This window comes from Magallana gigas, chromosome 8 (assembly GCF_963853765.1).
Source record: "Magallana gigas chromosome 8, xbMagGiga1.1, whole genome shotgun sequence".
Classification (NCBI taxonomy): Eukaryota; Metazoa; Mollusca; class Bivalvia; order Ostreida; family Ostreidae; genus Magallana; species Magallana gigas.
This window is the reverse complement of record NC_088860.1, coordinates 32,857,988-32,874,356: the sequence shown is the minus strand read 5'-3', so window position 1 is coordinate 32,874,356 and position 16,369 is coordinate 32,857,988. Positions and strand designations below refer to the sequence as shown.

The 16,369-nt window shown below is 34.0% G+C and overlaps 1 protein-coding gene across 2 annotated transcripts; it reads left to right on the top strand.

The window, feature by feature from the left end:
- The first annotated feature begins 8,368 nt into the window (after positions 1 to 8,368).
- On the top strand, positions 8,369 to 14,754 carry LOC117690476 (neuropeptide F receptor-like). 2 transcript variants are annotated; one of them, XM_066069828.1, is made up of 3 exons: positions 8,369 to 8,516; positions 12,938 to 13,103; positions 13,457 to 14,754. In XM_066069828.1, the coding sequence occupies exon 3, from the start codon at positions 13,457 to 13,459 to the stop codon at positions 14,576 to 14,578; it is 1,122 nt and encodes a 373-aa protein (XP_065925900.1). In that variant the 5' UTR covers positions 8,369 to 8,516; positions 12,938 to 13,103; the 3' UTR covers positions 14,579 to 14,754. The 2 variants fall into 2 exon arrangements, with proteins under 2 accessions (XP_065925900.1, XP_034330622.1); XM_034474731.2 differs by lacking the exon at positions 12,938 to 13,103 and having other exon boundaries at positions 8,371 to 8,516.
- The last annotated feature ends 1,615 nt before the right edge of the window (positions 14,755 to 16,369 follow it).

Sequence of the window (16,369 nt, the reverse complement as noted above, 5' to 3'; positions counted from 1 at the left end):
CATGTAATGTTAAAGTATCAGCATGTAATGTTAAAGTACCATCATGTAATGTTGAAGTATCAGCATGTAATCTTAAAGTACCATCATGTAATGTTGAAGTATCAGCATGTAATCTTAAAGTACCATCATGTAATGTTGAAGTATCAGCATGTAATCTTAAAGTACCATCATGTAATGTTGAAGTATCAGCATGTAATGTTAAAGTATCATCATATAATGTTGAATGATCAGCATGTAATGTTAAAGTATCATCATATTATCACCATGTAAAATATATATTTTACATGTAGCGAACATTTTCTTTAGTTTAGCTTGCTGGTAAATTAACGTTATTTACTCTTATTAATTATCGTGAAATTCCTCCTGACTGTGATGTGATAGAACGAAATTAATGTTAACAAACGTCTTAACTGTAACAAAGAAATAGGACATCAAAGTAATCAAGTGTAGCTTTAGGAAATATACTTATTAGAAAGGCAGGATTGAAGGACAATGGTTTTAGCTAAGAAATGTGTGTTTGACACTAATAGAGTTAATGCAATTAAATAACAATTAGCGGATTAACACAGGTGAATAAATGGGCGTTTACCTGGGAGATGGTCAGTTTAGGGATAAAGAAATATTCTCTGATTGGATGATTTATACATGTCAATTATTTAGATGGTCACGCCAGTAAAATATTATTATATGTTTTATAGATGATTCTAAGTTAATCTAAGAGAGAAGAGAGTTAGAGTTCGATAGTTAGAGGTGAAGAGTCAAGGTACAAGTCGTCCGTCTAATCCGTTACGACGTTTTCCCTTACTGTCATATGTAGGTTAACATTAAGTTAGAATTATTTATACGCGAGTTTCCCCTTTTTAATGTGTACGGAGTGGAGAGTAACTGTTTGTATAAATGTGTTATTTAGTGGAATAAATGTGGAAAATACAGCGAGTGTTGAGCTAATTCCCTAGTAATCGCCCGGTATGGAAAATATCCCATACGGTTCAAAGCCGGCGGTTATAATTGGTTGAGTATCCTGATTTCCCAAAGATGTACCTCTCACAGGAAAAATAGCCATTTCAACCTAGACATGAGGAAACGTGTAAGAACGGTAGGACGAGAAGTTACGGACGTAAAATGTATATTTTACATGTTGCGAACATTTTCTATAGTTTAGCTTGTTGGTAAATTAACGTTATTTACTAACAAGCTAAACTATAGAAAATGTTCGCTACATGTAAAATATACATTTTACATGGTGATAATATAATGAAGATTACCTACATAAGGCAGTTGAGGCGTTCCATAGATAATACCTAGTATTCATGTTACTATATTTATATCCAAAAAGAATATTTCTATCTATTTCTTACGGACAATGATTGTTATTTATAGCTTTATAGAAACTGACATGGCTGAATTCTACATGATCCAGTTCTAACCAGTTTATCGATCGGTCGAACTGGTCTAGTTTGAAATACATTGTGTAAAACTTACATACCACATGCAAAAATCTTTCAACGTATTTTGATTAAGATGTACTTTCACCTACATAAAAATCTCAAGGTGCCCCATACAACCTTACTTTTTTAAAGAAAAATAAAATGATTTTGTTGGTGATTCGTGCGGTATAGGAAGAAAGCGACATTGCAGAAAAAAATACAAACCCGGTAAACATTTTTTCTCCGATGTCCCTACCTGTATATTGCCGTAGTAAGCATTTTTTTTTTGTTGAGGTGGCTCACTACACCTTGTAAAGGTGTCTCAAATCAGCAGAAAAATACTTGATCATGAAAGATAGCATGAAGAATGAGAAGTACATTAGACAAATGGGCTGGGTAATCTGCAATTCTGGGTAAAAATTATGATTTTCAAATAAATATCAAGTAAATATGAACAAAAATCCAAGTCGGATTCGAACTCGTGATCTGCGCATCACAAATTCGATACTTTAACCACTGAGATATGATATTCAATTAAATCGATTGATGCAAACAAAACATTTATCTCGTTACGTAGTGTATTAAACAGTCTTCAAGTTGATGTAATGAGGTACCTTGAATATGAATTCTACAATACTTGGTTGAAAAAAAGAAATTTCATTCCGAATATCCACCATTTGCCTTTGTATTTTTTAATACTATAGTTTGCTGCAAAATTTCTTTAAATTAAAAAAAATGAAAATTAATAAGAGTCGAATATGTAAAACTGCTGTTGGAATAAGTTAATATACACCCAGGTATGTACGTAATGTCATGTAAGAATCATTAATTAAACTAATCGTGGTTTATTTTGGATACAAAAAACGTGGGAAAAATTAATATAAAATAAATAAAATCTGTATTCTGTTTTATTTAAAATCTTGAATTATATAATTATAATTTTTTACGCTTCAGAATATGTATTAATACAATTTCACAAGTTTTCGATTGAATAACGAGGTGAACTCGGTTCATCATCAGTTTCCTCTCTGATACAATAATCGTTCAGTGCAGAGTACTTTCCTCTTTTTTTGACGGAAACTACTATGTGTTTGTCACTTTGAAAGTTTCTATATATATTTATACATAAATGAGATAGGTATATTAATGTAAATAAAGTTAATAAACTTACATCCACTATATGTTTTTCTCAATTTAAAAAAAAAAAACTCTTGTAATTCCTTCAAAATGACAAGAATGAAATCCACGCAAAAAAAAAACACCTACGGTATTGGCGTATGATTATACACATATTCCTTTAACATGTCAAATGATTTTTGGGAGTTCAACTCTCCTATGCAGTTACTCTGGCAAACTGAAAGTGAAACAGTGTTTGGACCTAAGCACAAATCATCACCGCTGACAAGATTTAGTTCTTGAAAATAATAGAAAAATTCTATGTGATGTATGCTGAAGCATTGTTTTTCAAGGAAATTTATCTATAAACAGTTCGAAAATAGTCAGATTTTATACAATACGAACAATGTAGATATTTTTATAGTATCATGTATTACTACGCCCGAGTTTAATATAGTCTCGTTCAACCAAACGCTCGGCTGTCTCCGTAAATCTCCGACAGAGAGGCTCTCTTGGGTGTCGGAGATTAACGGAGACAGCTGAACGTCTGGTTGAACGAGACTAGAGTTCGATATCAATAGTGTTTGGATCTATACAATTTTTAGAATTGTTTTGATTACTGATACATAGTTTGAAATCTATCTTAAAGTATTACACAACATGATTCATAAAGGGTTTCTCAAAATTCTTGTCGGAAAAGTCTGAAAATTCATATTATAAAAATGTGCATAATTTAAATACAGACTAGAAACTGATTGCAACACAAGATAAGTTGATTTTGAAATAAATGATAATCGATAAAATCAACTCCCGTCAGTACTTCAGTACTTTGATTAGTTTATGTAACTGCAATTTAACAATTTTTGATCAGTAATTGTTTACTTTCCGTGAGTACTAAACTAAAGTTTTAATGAGAGATGAACTCTACGGACTTGCACGTACGGGCTGACCCCAGACTTCTAAGAAGCTGTAGTTTCCATGGTAACAAATGAAAAATTCATTGTTCCCTCTGTCTAAGGTTCTGATCGACAATAACAATAATGCACTTTATTAACTTTCGAGGATAAATGAATAAATCATTCTGAAAGAGGTGCAAGTATAAACAGTAAATTGCTTTTTTTGGTGTGTCATATGCAGTTATTGCAGAAACGAACACACAGCGGGCAATGTGTCAGCGAGTTTCTAATTTTTTTTCCTGCAACGCTATACTAGTAGCTACATGTACATGTACCTTTATACCATCATGAAACACCAAAGAAAGCACTGTATGATTTCAAATGAAAAAAAAAAATGCTCTTCATGTCGGTTACTACTGGCTGTGAAAAAAGATCGACGTTACAGATTTTTTTCTAATTTTCAAAAATTGCTGCATGTTCCATGTACCCTCATACTTTTGAAGCAAAAACAGTTGATCTCCAAAAGAATATCGATAGTACAACTTTGTTTCACTGATCTGTCAAATAATCTATTTAAAGTTTGTCTTATGCCTATTCATTGCGCAGTTTTCATGCGCGACTTACGAATTTTTTCATTTTCATTTTATTTAGATTGAAAGCCTGTATGAGCTGTATTTTTAAAAATTTTATTTGCTACCAAAACATGCTACATGTAATTATAATATGTTAATTCTGTGTACATAATTTGAATATAATAAATGAGATGAAAACAGATAGTTAAATTTTATCACAGTACAAAGGAAAAACTTAGTTGAAATGGGCCATACACGTGTTGCTATAAGCACGAGTATGTTCGACAAAAGTGTCGCAAACGTTTCCAGTCACCCTTGATGTTTATAAACTACCGGTATAATTCAACTTCCCGAGTAAGATGAGGCGTACTTGGTTCCAGTCGATAAATAAAGATTACCGTGTCTTTAATGTATTTCCGGCCATTGCCTCCTTTAATCACGTGATGGATGAGTGATATTCTATGTAGTTTCTTTAATGTATATTGTTGCTATAATTGATTCATATGGTAGAGTACATCACGTATTACGTAGCCCAGTCTTTACTACCGACCGTTTGTAAACCATGTCAGATTCTTGCTTAAGTTCAACAGATTCGATGCGTTACTTGTGTAATAGCACTGAAATATACTGTCTATAAGCACGCTAAAACGTCATCATTTTTTTTTTTTCAAATTCATTTTTACAATTCACGCAATGATGCGGAGCATTTATAGCGTAAGAACTAAAGAATCGTTTAAATTGCGACGGAACCATGTAGTTTGATTGAAGACCCTTTGTCGCTATTTAGATCTCGTATACTAAGTCGTTCAAGATGCAATCGGTTAAAGATCTATTTGCTAATAATAAAAGATAATGCTACTTGAGGTGGATGGTCTTTGTTTTATTACGTAATAGCCTATAAAGTCTGGCACAAAAGTTAGTCTCGATGAAAATTCAATTTTATTAAACATTCAATAAATGATAATTATTTTAGTCTAAACTCATGTGAGAAGGGAAGGAGGGGGGGAATATATTTTCCAAATTTTATATCCAGTTCGTCGATACAAGTATTCATAACTGTTTTTCCTCTTTATATATATATATATATATATATATATATATATATATATATATATATATATATATATATATATATATATATATATATGAGACATCTCATCGTAACGAGCCGAAAAAAAATCTGAGTTCATTTACATTGTTTACGTTGCGTTCGTCCTAATCCGAGCTGTGTTTCAGTCGAACGTATTCGGCGAGCGACAGTAATCCTTGCACATGAATAATTATTTGTTTTATGTCGAGTTCACGTGGAGAGATTCATCCTTCGGTGAAACTACTTTTATCCTCATCAGGACAACCCGGAGCATAGTTTTTTGTTTTTTTTTCATTAGAATCAAAACACAAATCACGAATAATGGCGGATAACAAAAATGAATGAAAGTGATGTCGTGAAAGACAGATATATGATGTAGGTATAATAAATAAATTAATTTTGATAAAGTCAATGTGTTATGGGCTGTCTCCAAAGATGTATTGGACGGACTAATTAGCGTAAACCTACGTCAGTACGTCTGTCCCTTTCCGGAACTGGGTCACGTTTCCCGACGATTCAGTTGATGTATATGATATTTATAATTCAATGGTTTTTTATCAGAATTAATTACGATTCAGTATTGTCGATGGTTAAGAGTTCTGAGTATAATATTGCGGCTCGCCAAATATTGTCAACATATATCCATAGCATAGTTATTAAGACGATTCTTTTTGTTTATTTAGGGCATGACCCGTCCTTGACCGATCGAGATGCACGAAAAATAATCGTGTGTTCGATATATTCCACATAAAAACACATGATAAGCATGCATCACTTTCAGTATTGTCCCTCTGAAGAAGAAGAAGAAGAAGAAGAGAGAGAGAGAGAAAGGAGAGAGAGAGAGGAGAGAGAGAGAGAGACTAGGAGAGGGAGAGAGTTGCAAAAATAAGCATTTTTTGTTCTTAAACGTTTTCGTGACAGTCCGCTCACGAGTCAAGTGACGAGGAGAATTTATGATTCCAACACATTTTGTTCAATCCATAAATCGTTATAATTAACACAAAAGGAAAGGAGGGAGACAACTAATCTTTTTAAATACTGTGATTAAATGGTAGTGGCACTTTACGATTTTTTTTATATCAAGAAAATCCCTTTGTGTTAAAGAGACATCAATATTTGTATATGAATAAATGTGCTGTTGACTCCACTACAATCCCCCCTCCACTCTCCTTCCTTGCAATTAAAAAAGAACATGTATTAATTTATACTCGTTATTCTGGTGGTTCTTACAACATATACTATGGAATCAATAGATTTCGTGGTAGCTCAATTTTCGTGGAATTCGTGGGCACCGCTCACCCACGAATTAACATCCTCCACGAATAAAAAAAATTAGGACTGTAAAGTCATATTTCTTTTCGTAAGTATCCGAGAATGCACGATATTACGTCCCAACGAACATGTAAAATTGAAGCAATCCACAAAAATTGGCCCCCACGAATTTTAATGATTCCACAGTATTTTGTTAGGTCACCTGAGTTACTAAGGTGACCTATTGTCATTTGTCTTTTTTCTGTCGTCGTGCGTCGTCTGTCGTGCATCGTTCGTTAACAATCTTACATTTTAAACTTCTTCTTGAAAACTAGAAGAACTGTTACCATTTTTGGTTTGAAGCCTTTTTAGTGTACAAGGAAATCTACATTGTGAAATTTATGAGCTTTACCGTCCCTGTGGCCTAATGGGATTGAGCCAAATACCGATATGCTAAAAAAATGCTTCTCTACTCCCATGTGTAAGGAAAAGTGGAACATGTAAAATGGTTTTGGATTAAATGCCAGATGGTGATGCAGCATCAACGGTCGGATTTTGAAGGGCTGGAACATGAAAAAAAAATTCGTTTTAAATGCATCACAGGGAGAGTTTCCGTCTGGCCCCAGGGGGTGGGTGATGGGGGTTGTTTTAAATAACACATGTATATTAGCTATCTTGCTTTAATATATGATCTGTGAAAATATATTCACATAAATTTATTTTAAAGTTAGCAAATATGGGGAAATCATTTCAAATTAGAGTCTTGCACCTTTTTAATATCAGCTCATGCAATCTATTATGATCTTTATGTTTTTCGCCAGTTTTAAGACTCGTAGTCCTTTAAAAAAGATTTCAAGCAGAGAGGTGTTTGTCTTTACAATATCATAATCCTTTTACTCCAGAATGAATCTTAGATAAATGCATACATGAGATTCCTCCACAAGTTTGTGTATGGGCTATGGTATTCAGAAAATGACCGTTAAGGCCTGTTGGCCTCTTGTTGTCTTTATGTTCATCGGTAGACTGATCGAGCTTTCTTTCTTTACATGATGACTGTGTGCATATATTTCTGTATTACATGAATTTGCATACAAAGTAATTAAGAAACTAGTTCTGCTTCATACAAAGTAATTAAGAAACTTGTTCTGCGACTTCGAAGATGTCGCTCACCGTAGGTTAACCACCACATGCAAACCAGTAAACATTATTCGTCTGTCTGACAATAAATATTACTTGAAAATTTAGTACGGTATTATTGTATTGTTAATTACTCATAAAGGTTAAGTGTTATGCCTGATTTTAATATAACACATTTAAGTTGATTAAACTTTATTTGAACCTTAAAAACTCGAGGCCCGTGGACCAAATAGCTCACCGTGCTATCACTTTCCAATTAATGTTAACTAGCAATTGTCTGACCTCTAATGATCACAATTTAAACAAACATCAAACATATAAATATATAAGCTTGCTTTTACAGGAGATCATTATGGTTGAGTTTGACTGCAATTGACGTCCATATTACAACTTTACATATTGCATGTAAAATTAGTGAAATTAGTGCATGTGTATTGTACCTATGATAAACATACGTTTGAAACAATGGCCGCTGACTTTGAGATTAAAAAGTCAGAAAGGTCAACGAATTTCCCATTTAATTTAATGTTTCCTGTACAATTATACAGAACCCTTCTTCCTAAGGAGATTTTTATGGTCCAAATATGGCCATGGCCATCCAACCCTCTTCTAAAATATATATATATATTTCGGAATATGAAATAAAAGTACAACAACCGAGTTTTTCATCGTCTCTTGGTCATTCATTTGCATAATGACCATTCATTATTCTAACGATGATTGCATGCATCACACAGTCAATCGTTATTCTTAAATACTATGTGCTATAGATGGTCGCTAAGTAGTGTTTGGGATTGTAATTAAGAGAGAACGTTGTCGCTTATAGTTTTCTTCTCTCGGCATAGCTCTACTGTCGCATATTGATTCGTTTTAAAAGGTAAACACGCTACTCTCTGATATTTTCTCGCATTTGAAGAATATTGCGTCTCATCAATGTGATGGCGTTGTTCTTGCTTGTTTGCAGGTTATAACCCGCGCATTCAACCAAGTATCACATTATTAAGGATACGCTTGAGTGATTTACAAGGTAGGTTAATTTCATATTTTGAATTATGATTATCAAAAAATATTAATAGAGTGATGTTGAATCAGATTATTTTCTGAAATCATTTCGGCTTCATCGTCGCCATGCAGTTTGCAACATTGATAACAAAAACTCTAGTAGATCATTCATTTTGCTGCACATAGATACATATACATGCATTGCACTCTATAAAAGAAGTTTGCAAATACTGTTTTTTAAATTCCCACTTTTGTAAAATAAAAAGTAACGTGGTTTACTTACAATAAGTCAGATTTTATCATGTATACATTTTTTTAATTCAACTGAGAATTAAAAATTGTTAGAAAAAAAATATTAAAATTAAAAATTCGCAATTAAAAGTTTGTAAAACTCGTTTATTAAAGCGTCCCTTGCTCATATCTGGTATTGGTATATCGCTTTTTTATTTTCTCTTTCCTCAAACTTCTTGTACATAAAGTTAAAGCTGATATTGATTGGGATTTTTATTTATTTATTTATTTATTTTTGAGAAGGAGAGATATTTGTCTTTGCATGCTGCAAACTCGAGTCTGCAACAAGAAGAGAGGGGAAAACGCGCCAATGATTTATATTGAATGGTTGATTTATTAAAGCAATCTAGCTGTAAAAATCTAGATTCCCATTGGGACATTCTAATTTAAAGCAAAATGTAAAAAGTGCACAGAAACTATATAAAAAAAAAAAAAAAAAAAAAATTGCGTGAAATTCTGGTTTAAAAAAAATAAATTGGATAATCAATGAAAAACTGCTATTAGACAATAAAATATAAAAAAAAAATTTGTTTCGCTCAATGATTCTTTGAGTAACACATATCACATATGACTTTGGGGTACAAATCACAGATATGGACTACACATGCCAGAGTATTGCATTAAAAACCCTCCAACTACCTTCATTTAATCTTGAGCACTGGCCGGGATAAAGTATATTTATTATAATGTCTTGGTGCCTCGTTTTCGGGACACCCGGGAATAATTTTTATTGTTATCGATTTTTTTAGGAAAAGGAGCATCATTACTGGCTTTATTTTAACAAAAATATTTTTTTCGTTTCACACAGTTTTGTACATTTAATTACTTCATATCTTGCGCGTCATCTTGTGGGTTATTTAGGACTTTGATCCAAAATCACCAAAACAGATTTGTTATAAATGTTTGGGTTTTTGTGTGGATTTTTTTTTTCTTTAATGTTTTGATTTTTTGTTTATTTTGAAAAGTCTCCAGATAAGAGAGATAACTCTCACAGCGATAAGTTACTGGATCTTCGGAACTTCCCGGGATGTTTTAACCTGACACTGCTGGGAGCGAAGTCCTAAATTACAATTCTCTTTCTCTTTCAAAATTTTACCCTTACGTTGTTTAATATAAAATAATTTTGCATTTTGATAAAACTTACTTTAGATTTATTTTAAACAAAAATGATTTCATTGCAGCCAAAGAAAATTAGATTCCAGATAACTGAGTTCGTGATTTTTGTACTTAGGTATGTCTAAGCTTTTTTAATTATAAACAGCATAACGTTATGGAATGCAGACAAAAATCTGCATTTTTATAATAGGGGAATTCGGATATCAAAGTTCTATGTAAGTACTAGGAAAAACCTGAAAAAAAACTAGGTACGTATTGCTGGTCAGTACCAGCGGGTTTAATATCATGATAGTTTATATACATTTAAAATCACAATTAAATATTTAAAATAAAAATAAAAAGTTTCAGAATGTTTGACCCAACTCCCCCCCCCCCCCCCCCCGGTTAATCCCTCTCGGTGGCCCCTATACCCCCTGCCTCTGAAACAAAAATTTCACCCACCTGACTCCCAATCCTCACATTGGGAAATTCCTGACTCCGCCCCATGATAACATTTTTGAACTATAAATTTGTTTTGATGATTTCAGTTTTAATTGTTCGGTATTTGATTGAAAATTGAGGACGTCACATAATTACCGCCTACTTGTGTTTAAAACTATTATAACTATACGTATACATGTACTCATAGAATGCAGGTTGGACTTAGAATTGTTGATCTAATTTTTCTTGGAAAGTCAACGGGTTCATGAAAAGCTCAACAAAAGTTTTATAAGGTGCATATGTAGTAAAGTGTCCTTTCTGATATATTCCATTTCACCTCCTACTTATGTTTTGAATTATCATAACTACACGTATACTTAAAGAGTTTCTTGGAAAGTTAATTGGTTCATGAAAAGCTCAACGAAAGTTTTATAAGGTTCATATTTAGTATATTGTCCTTTCCGATATACCGGGGTATATCATTTGAACAAATAAAATATGCAATTTGACTACTTACATGCATAGGCGTCGGAACCGGGGGGGGGGGGGGGGGGGGGGGGCTACTTTTTTGCAGAGGTTGACCCTTAGGCATATAGAATCAAAGAGGGGCCAGCACCCCACTTTTTCTCGCAGCAAACATAATTGTTCCTAAATTTACCTTAAAAAGATGGAAATATTAAAAGGCCTAGTGGTATTTTAAAATTGGAGTCAAAGGTATACTAGCCCCCACCCCCCCCCCCCCCCCCCCGCCCTCCTACCCACGGAGTAGGAATTTCATGAAGTGGGGAAAAATTGTTTGATAGGGAAGCTATTTTTATGGAGTTATAGGTATAACCCCCCCCCCCCCCTTCCACGGATGAGGATTAGGATTTTCATGATTTTGGGCATTAGTGGGTGGTTTTTTTTTGCTTGTCAAAATTTCTGATGATTAGTCTAGCCGCCCCCTTTCAATTTGCTTCCGAAACCACTGACATGTATGTAGTATCTTTTCTTTGTTAAAATGAAATTTATCGGAAAGGAAATTACATGTAGCTATCAAGTATGAAATGTGAATATGCATCTGCATGAAGTAGAAAGGGAAATTTAAAGTTTCCCTGAGTACGGCTTCTCTTAGAAAATCTATACCTGGATACGAGTTCCAATCGCAACTTCTCGGGCCTTTCCGGCAAGCTCGGAATTTTCCGAGCTTGTCCGAAAGGCCCGAGAGGTTGCGATGGTACGAGTTCTTCAGGGTACGCAGGTTCTCCAGCTAGGATACGACTTAACATGATACAAATATGCATGGGTACATGGGTGAGGATGTTATACCGGTGTATGCATATACACATGTACATGTACAGTGTACTATCAAATTTTTATTCTATGTAAGATTAAAAAAATCTTCAGAAATATATAAAACCTAAATTAAACAATAGAAAGCTCTCTAGTGGTTCAAATTGGTTCCTGTATGTAAGAAACAAAAAAAAAATTAACGATTTTCTTAAATTTAATCGCAAAAAAAGAACAAAATTATGTTAAATTACCCATTCTAATCAAAATTTTACCTTTTCTGAAAAGAATAAAAAGAAGAAGAAACATTAATACTATAAATAACCCCTTTCATGAAAACATCTTTATTTTTCTGCACTGATCACGAGCTTCAGAATCTGAAACACCAATTTTTTTTAAATTTTTTTTTTTTTTTACATCTTGCTTTGAATTTCTAAAATCGTTCGTGTAAAAATTGGCAACATTAAACAGTCTACTAAAGGTCAGAAAATTGCATTAATTGAGGGAACAGCCAAAAAAAAAGTTCTGGCGTCAGAATGTGCATGTCTGTTGCTAGGACAAACTCGATAGATCGATCTATCTTTCTGCAGTCCACAGCAAATTAACTTTTAAAGTATAAAACACGGCAAATATCAATGGCATTGACATTTCACATCATAGGTATTTTAAAAAGTTCAAAATGCAATAAACAAGAAATAAACACTTTTTTGGAAGAAAAAAAAAACACCAAAGAAAGCTTCTACATTTTAATTTAGCATCTTTTTGTACGTTGGTGTTTCGGTCTGTTGCTAATACTCAGACAAATTACACTTATCTTAAAATTTTCAGAGATAAAACTGGTTAAATAAACTATTGATTGCTTTTTTGGTTTATTCGGGGTGGGGGTGGTAGGGACGGCTATACTCAGTGGCTGTGAATATGAAAAATGATATAAATATTTTCCTTTTCTTTTAGCTTCAACACAGTAAGTCCCTATAATGAATATCTAGCGTTTAGAAACATATCATAACAACCACGGTTTGCTCAAAATAAATCAACATTTCAAACATTAAATCTAAACTAGGCACCAAAAAAAAAACGTCATGCAGTAAAAAAACATTTTTTGTTTAAGAACAACCAACTTTCATGAAACTAGAATTCCATGTATTTGCATATTGATGCGCAGTTATGAAAAATATGTATGTATGTGAATATACAAACGCACGCCCAGAAGGTGTTGAAAAAATACTTTCAAACACATGCACAACAGTACAGTCATAAAATCTCAAACTGTTCCATTAACAGACAAAACCCAACATTTCGCTCAGCTCACCTTAATTCCATACGTACATGTATTGATTTGTCTATTAGGAATATAGCAGCCCACTTTTGATGTTAACTGACGGACAGGAGTAACATCACTCGTTACAAATTGACTTCAATTATTGCCTTTGATCGCATCCTGACGTCAGAATAAAGTCTCTTATAAAATAATTGCCAGCTCTTTGATGCGCCAAGAAAGGAATTGGAAATCAAGGTACTGGTATCTTGTGTTTGTTTTTGCCGACTACTTATATACATGTATCATATTAGCTTCAATTGTGCACAGGGATGCGCGAATTATGGGTTTAACGATTGAAAAGTCATATTAAGCTGGAAAACTTATGTGGAGCATACTGAGTAATTCAAAATACAGAGCTCACGAAGTGCAGAAGAAAATAAACTTGGGGTAACATCTTGGAGATAAGTAGTAGTTACCCCATAGAGTTGTTGGTTATGTATAGATAACCCACACTTTGAACGATAAAAAACACGCCAAGCTGTGGCACAACTATTAATTTATTATTTGCTGTATTTCTTTAACTTTTTATTCTTCATTTTATTGCATAGATGTCAACAAACGAATCTCAGTTCGTGCTAGAACACGGTGTACTCTTCACAAAGAACTACTCTTTGACCGAGTTCGCCAAAATAGCTAATGAATTCCACTTCAACCACAAGCTCAGCCAATCTTTGGAATCCCTGTTCATTGTGTTATTTACTCTGATCGTATTGTTTGGCTTCTTCGGAAACTCCTTGCTTGTCTACGTAATCATCAGGAAGTCCAAGATCAAATCCAGCCGATGTATGTTCGTCTTTAACCTCGCCCTCACCGACATTTTGACATGTCTTCTCTGCATTCCTCTGACGGCGGTGCGGCTTTTGCTGACCCATTGGTCTCTGGGAGAAATGCTTTGTAAACTGGTTCCCGTCTTGCAGGCTCTTTACATCTTTGTGTCTTCTTTGACTGTCGTTGCGATAGCCATCGACAGGTACCAGTCCATTGTTAACTGGCCAAAAGCCATCCGGAAGTCCAACATGAAGTACGTGTTTTTGATGATGTGGATGCTCGGCCTCGCTTTGGCTCTCCCCATGTTTGTTTTCCACGAAGTGGAGACGGTGGATGTAATCCCTGGTCTCCTTTCCGTGTCAGTGTGTGTGGAGAGGTGGAGTTCCTACATCTCCCGCGGAATCTACACACTCGTCGTGTTGATGTTTCATTTCGTGCTTCCTCTGGCCTCGATATCAATGCTCCACCTCCTGATCTGTAGGTTCATTGGCGCCCATTTTGGATCCAAACTGCACAGCAGATCCGACAGGAGTCGAAGGTACTTAATAAGGCAGAGAAAAAACGTTGTTCTTTTGACTGTCATCGCTGTGACCTTTGCCTTCACTTGGCTTCCTTGGACTTGTGTCAATTTGATCGCAGACTTCAGTTTGGAGCACTTCCGGTCTATAAACATCAACGTTGTCAATGCCGCCTGTCACACGTTAGCAATGAGTTCCGTTTGTGTCAATCCAGTTGTATATGGATGGTTCAATTCTATATTCAGGCAGGAAATAGATTCAGTGTTTCGCACATTCTGTCTTGGACGAAGCCGTGGCAGCGAACAGCCGCCATCTCCGGAGAAGTACTCGTTTACTCTCTTCCAGAAAACTACAACTTTATCGTCCTACGTACGGCATGATTAAATGGTACAAAACAACGCCATTGTATTGTCATTTCTGTTCTGTGACGACGCAGAACTACGCCTGTTTTGACGGGTTTGGTATCGACAACTTCCGCGATTGTAAAATATATGGAACTTTTTTGTACTGTTATTGATTGTGAACATATGAGTTGATAATAAAATTGTATAATAAATGTAGTACAAGCCTTCGTTTTTGTCAATTATTCATAAGGTTTTAATAATTTGGTGTCTCTCTCTCTATGAAATTAGAAAATATAGGGTGATTCCTAAGCTCGAGATCCTTTTGGTATTATTTTGTTGCTAAAATTTAATTATGCAATATCATGAACAAAGAGTTAAAATTTCTTTCCAAAGGGCATTGAAGTGATTTTCCTAAAAATGCTGGAAGTTGAATAAAGGCGTTTTAATGATTGCTTTTAAAAATAGAAATATCTTAAATTGGACCCTACCATAATTTTACCCACCCCCCCAGCCAAAATTGGTTTAGCTTTGTTTAGCCTTTAAGTCGTTTTATGTTCCTTTTACTCCCAGAGTTTCGTGTATTACTTTTTACTCTCCCTTAGTCTTGTTTGAAAACAAGTGTATATATATATATATATATATATATATATATATATATATATATATATATATATATATATATATATATATATATATATATATATGTGTTGTAAATTTTGTATTTACTGCCACCCAGTAAATTCACTTACATGACAATGTACAATGTATATAAAAGAAAAACCATCTCTCTCTCTCTCTCTCTCTCTCTCTCTCTCTCTCTCTCTCTCTCTCTCTCTCTCTCTCTCTCTCTCTCTCTCTCTCTCTCTCTCCAGTCCTCTGCAAATTAAAGTTTCCTAACATAAAAATATGTTGATTACTGTTTTGTTTGCATCAAAGTACGAAATTACTTGCAGTGGTTTTCTTTTCAATTAAAAGACACTGACTATTACAGAAATATCTACCGCCTGCAATGTTTGTTCATATCAGTTCAAAGAAGTCTTCCTTGGTCTCCAAGAGCAAAAATGTTGTCTTTTTCATGATTAGAAAAAACACGGTCTATGATAAACTTGTTTTCTTTCTCGTCCCTCTTTCCATCGACAGTTTCCCCAGAATAGATTATTTTCTAGGAAGCTCGTAGCTATAGATCACAACTACACAATTTTTTTTTTCATTTTTACAATCAATATGCTTTCACGTTTAGTGCATATTTGTCACCAGAAAACCCCGAATTTTAATTCTAATAATTGTTGATTTTGCTAATATATGTCTGTGTGTGTGTGTTTTTAGGGGTGGGGGTGGGGGTTGGGGTTATTATATATCGTGAATACCAATTAATAAGCAATATACATGTACATTGTTTATGCAGCGCGCGCAATTTTTACAAGCAATATATAAAAAAATAAATATTATCAGCATCAATCTTACGGCAACACATTGTGATTACATATAAATTAAATTTTATGTATGGTGTAACAATTGAATTCAGGGCTAGGTTAGAAATAAGCAATATCGCATCATGCACAGAAGAACTCAAAACACCTGCCTGAATATCTATATATTTTGTGCATATACTAGTCTAGTATTATTTACCACTATTTTTATGTCATCTTTGACTTTTAACAAAATAATCGCCCGACATCGATCTTGCAAGATGATTGTCGAATTTGGCTCGTTTATGTCAGCAAGGACATGACTAACAAAGCCATGATGAATACCTATTATAGTTCATCGATCAATCCTTTCATCGCCTTTCCTACTTAAATTTCACAATTAAATTGTATATCCGTATTTA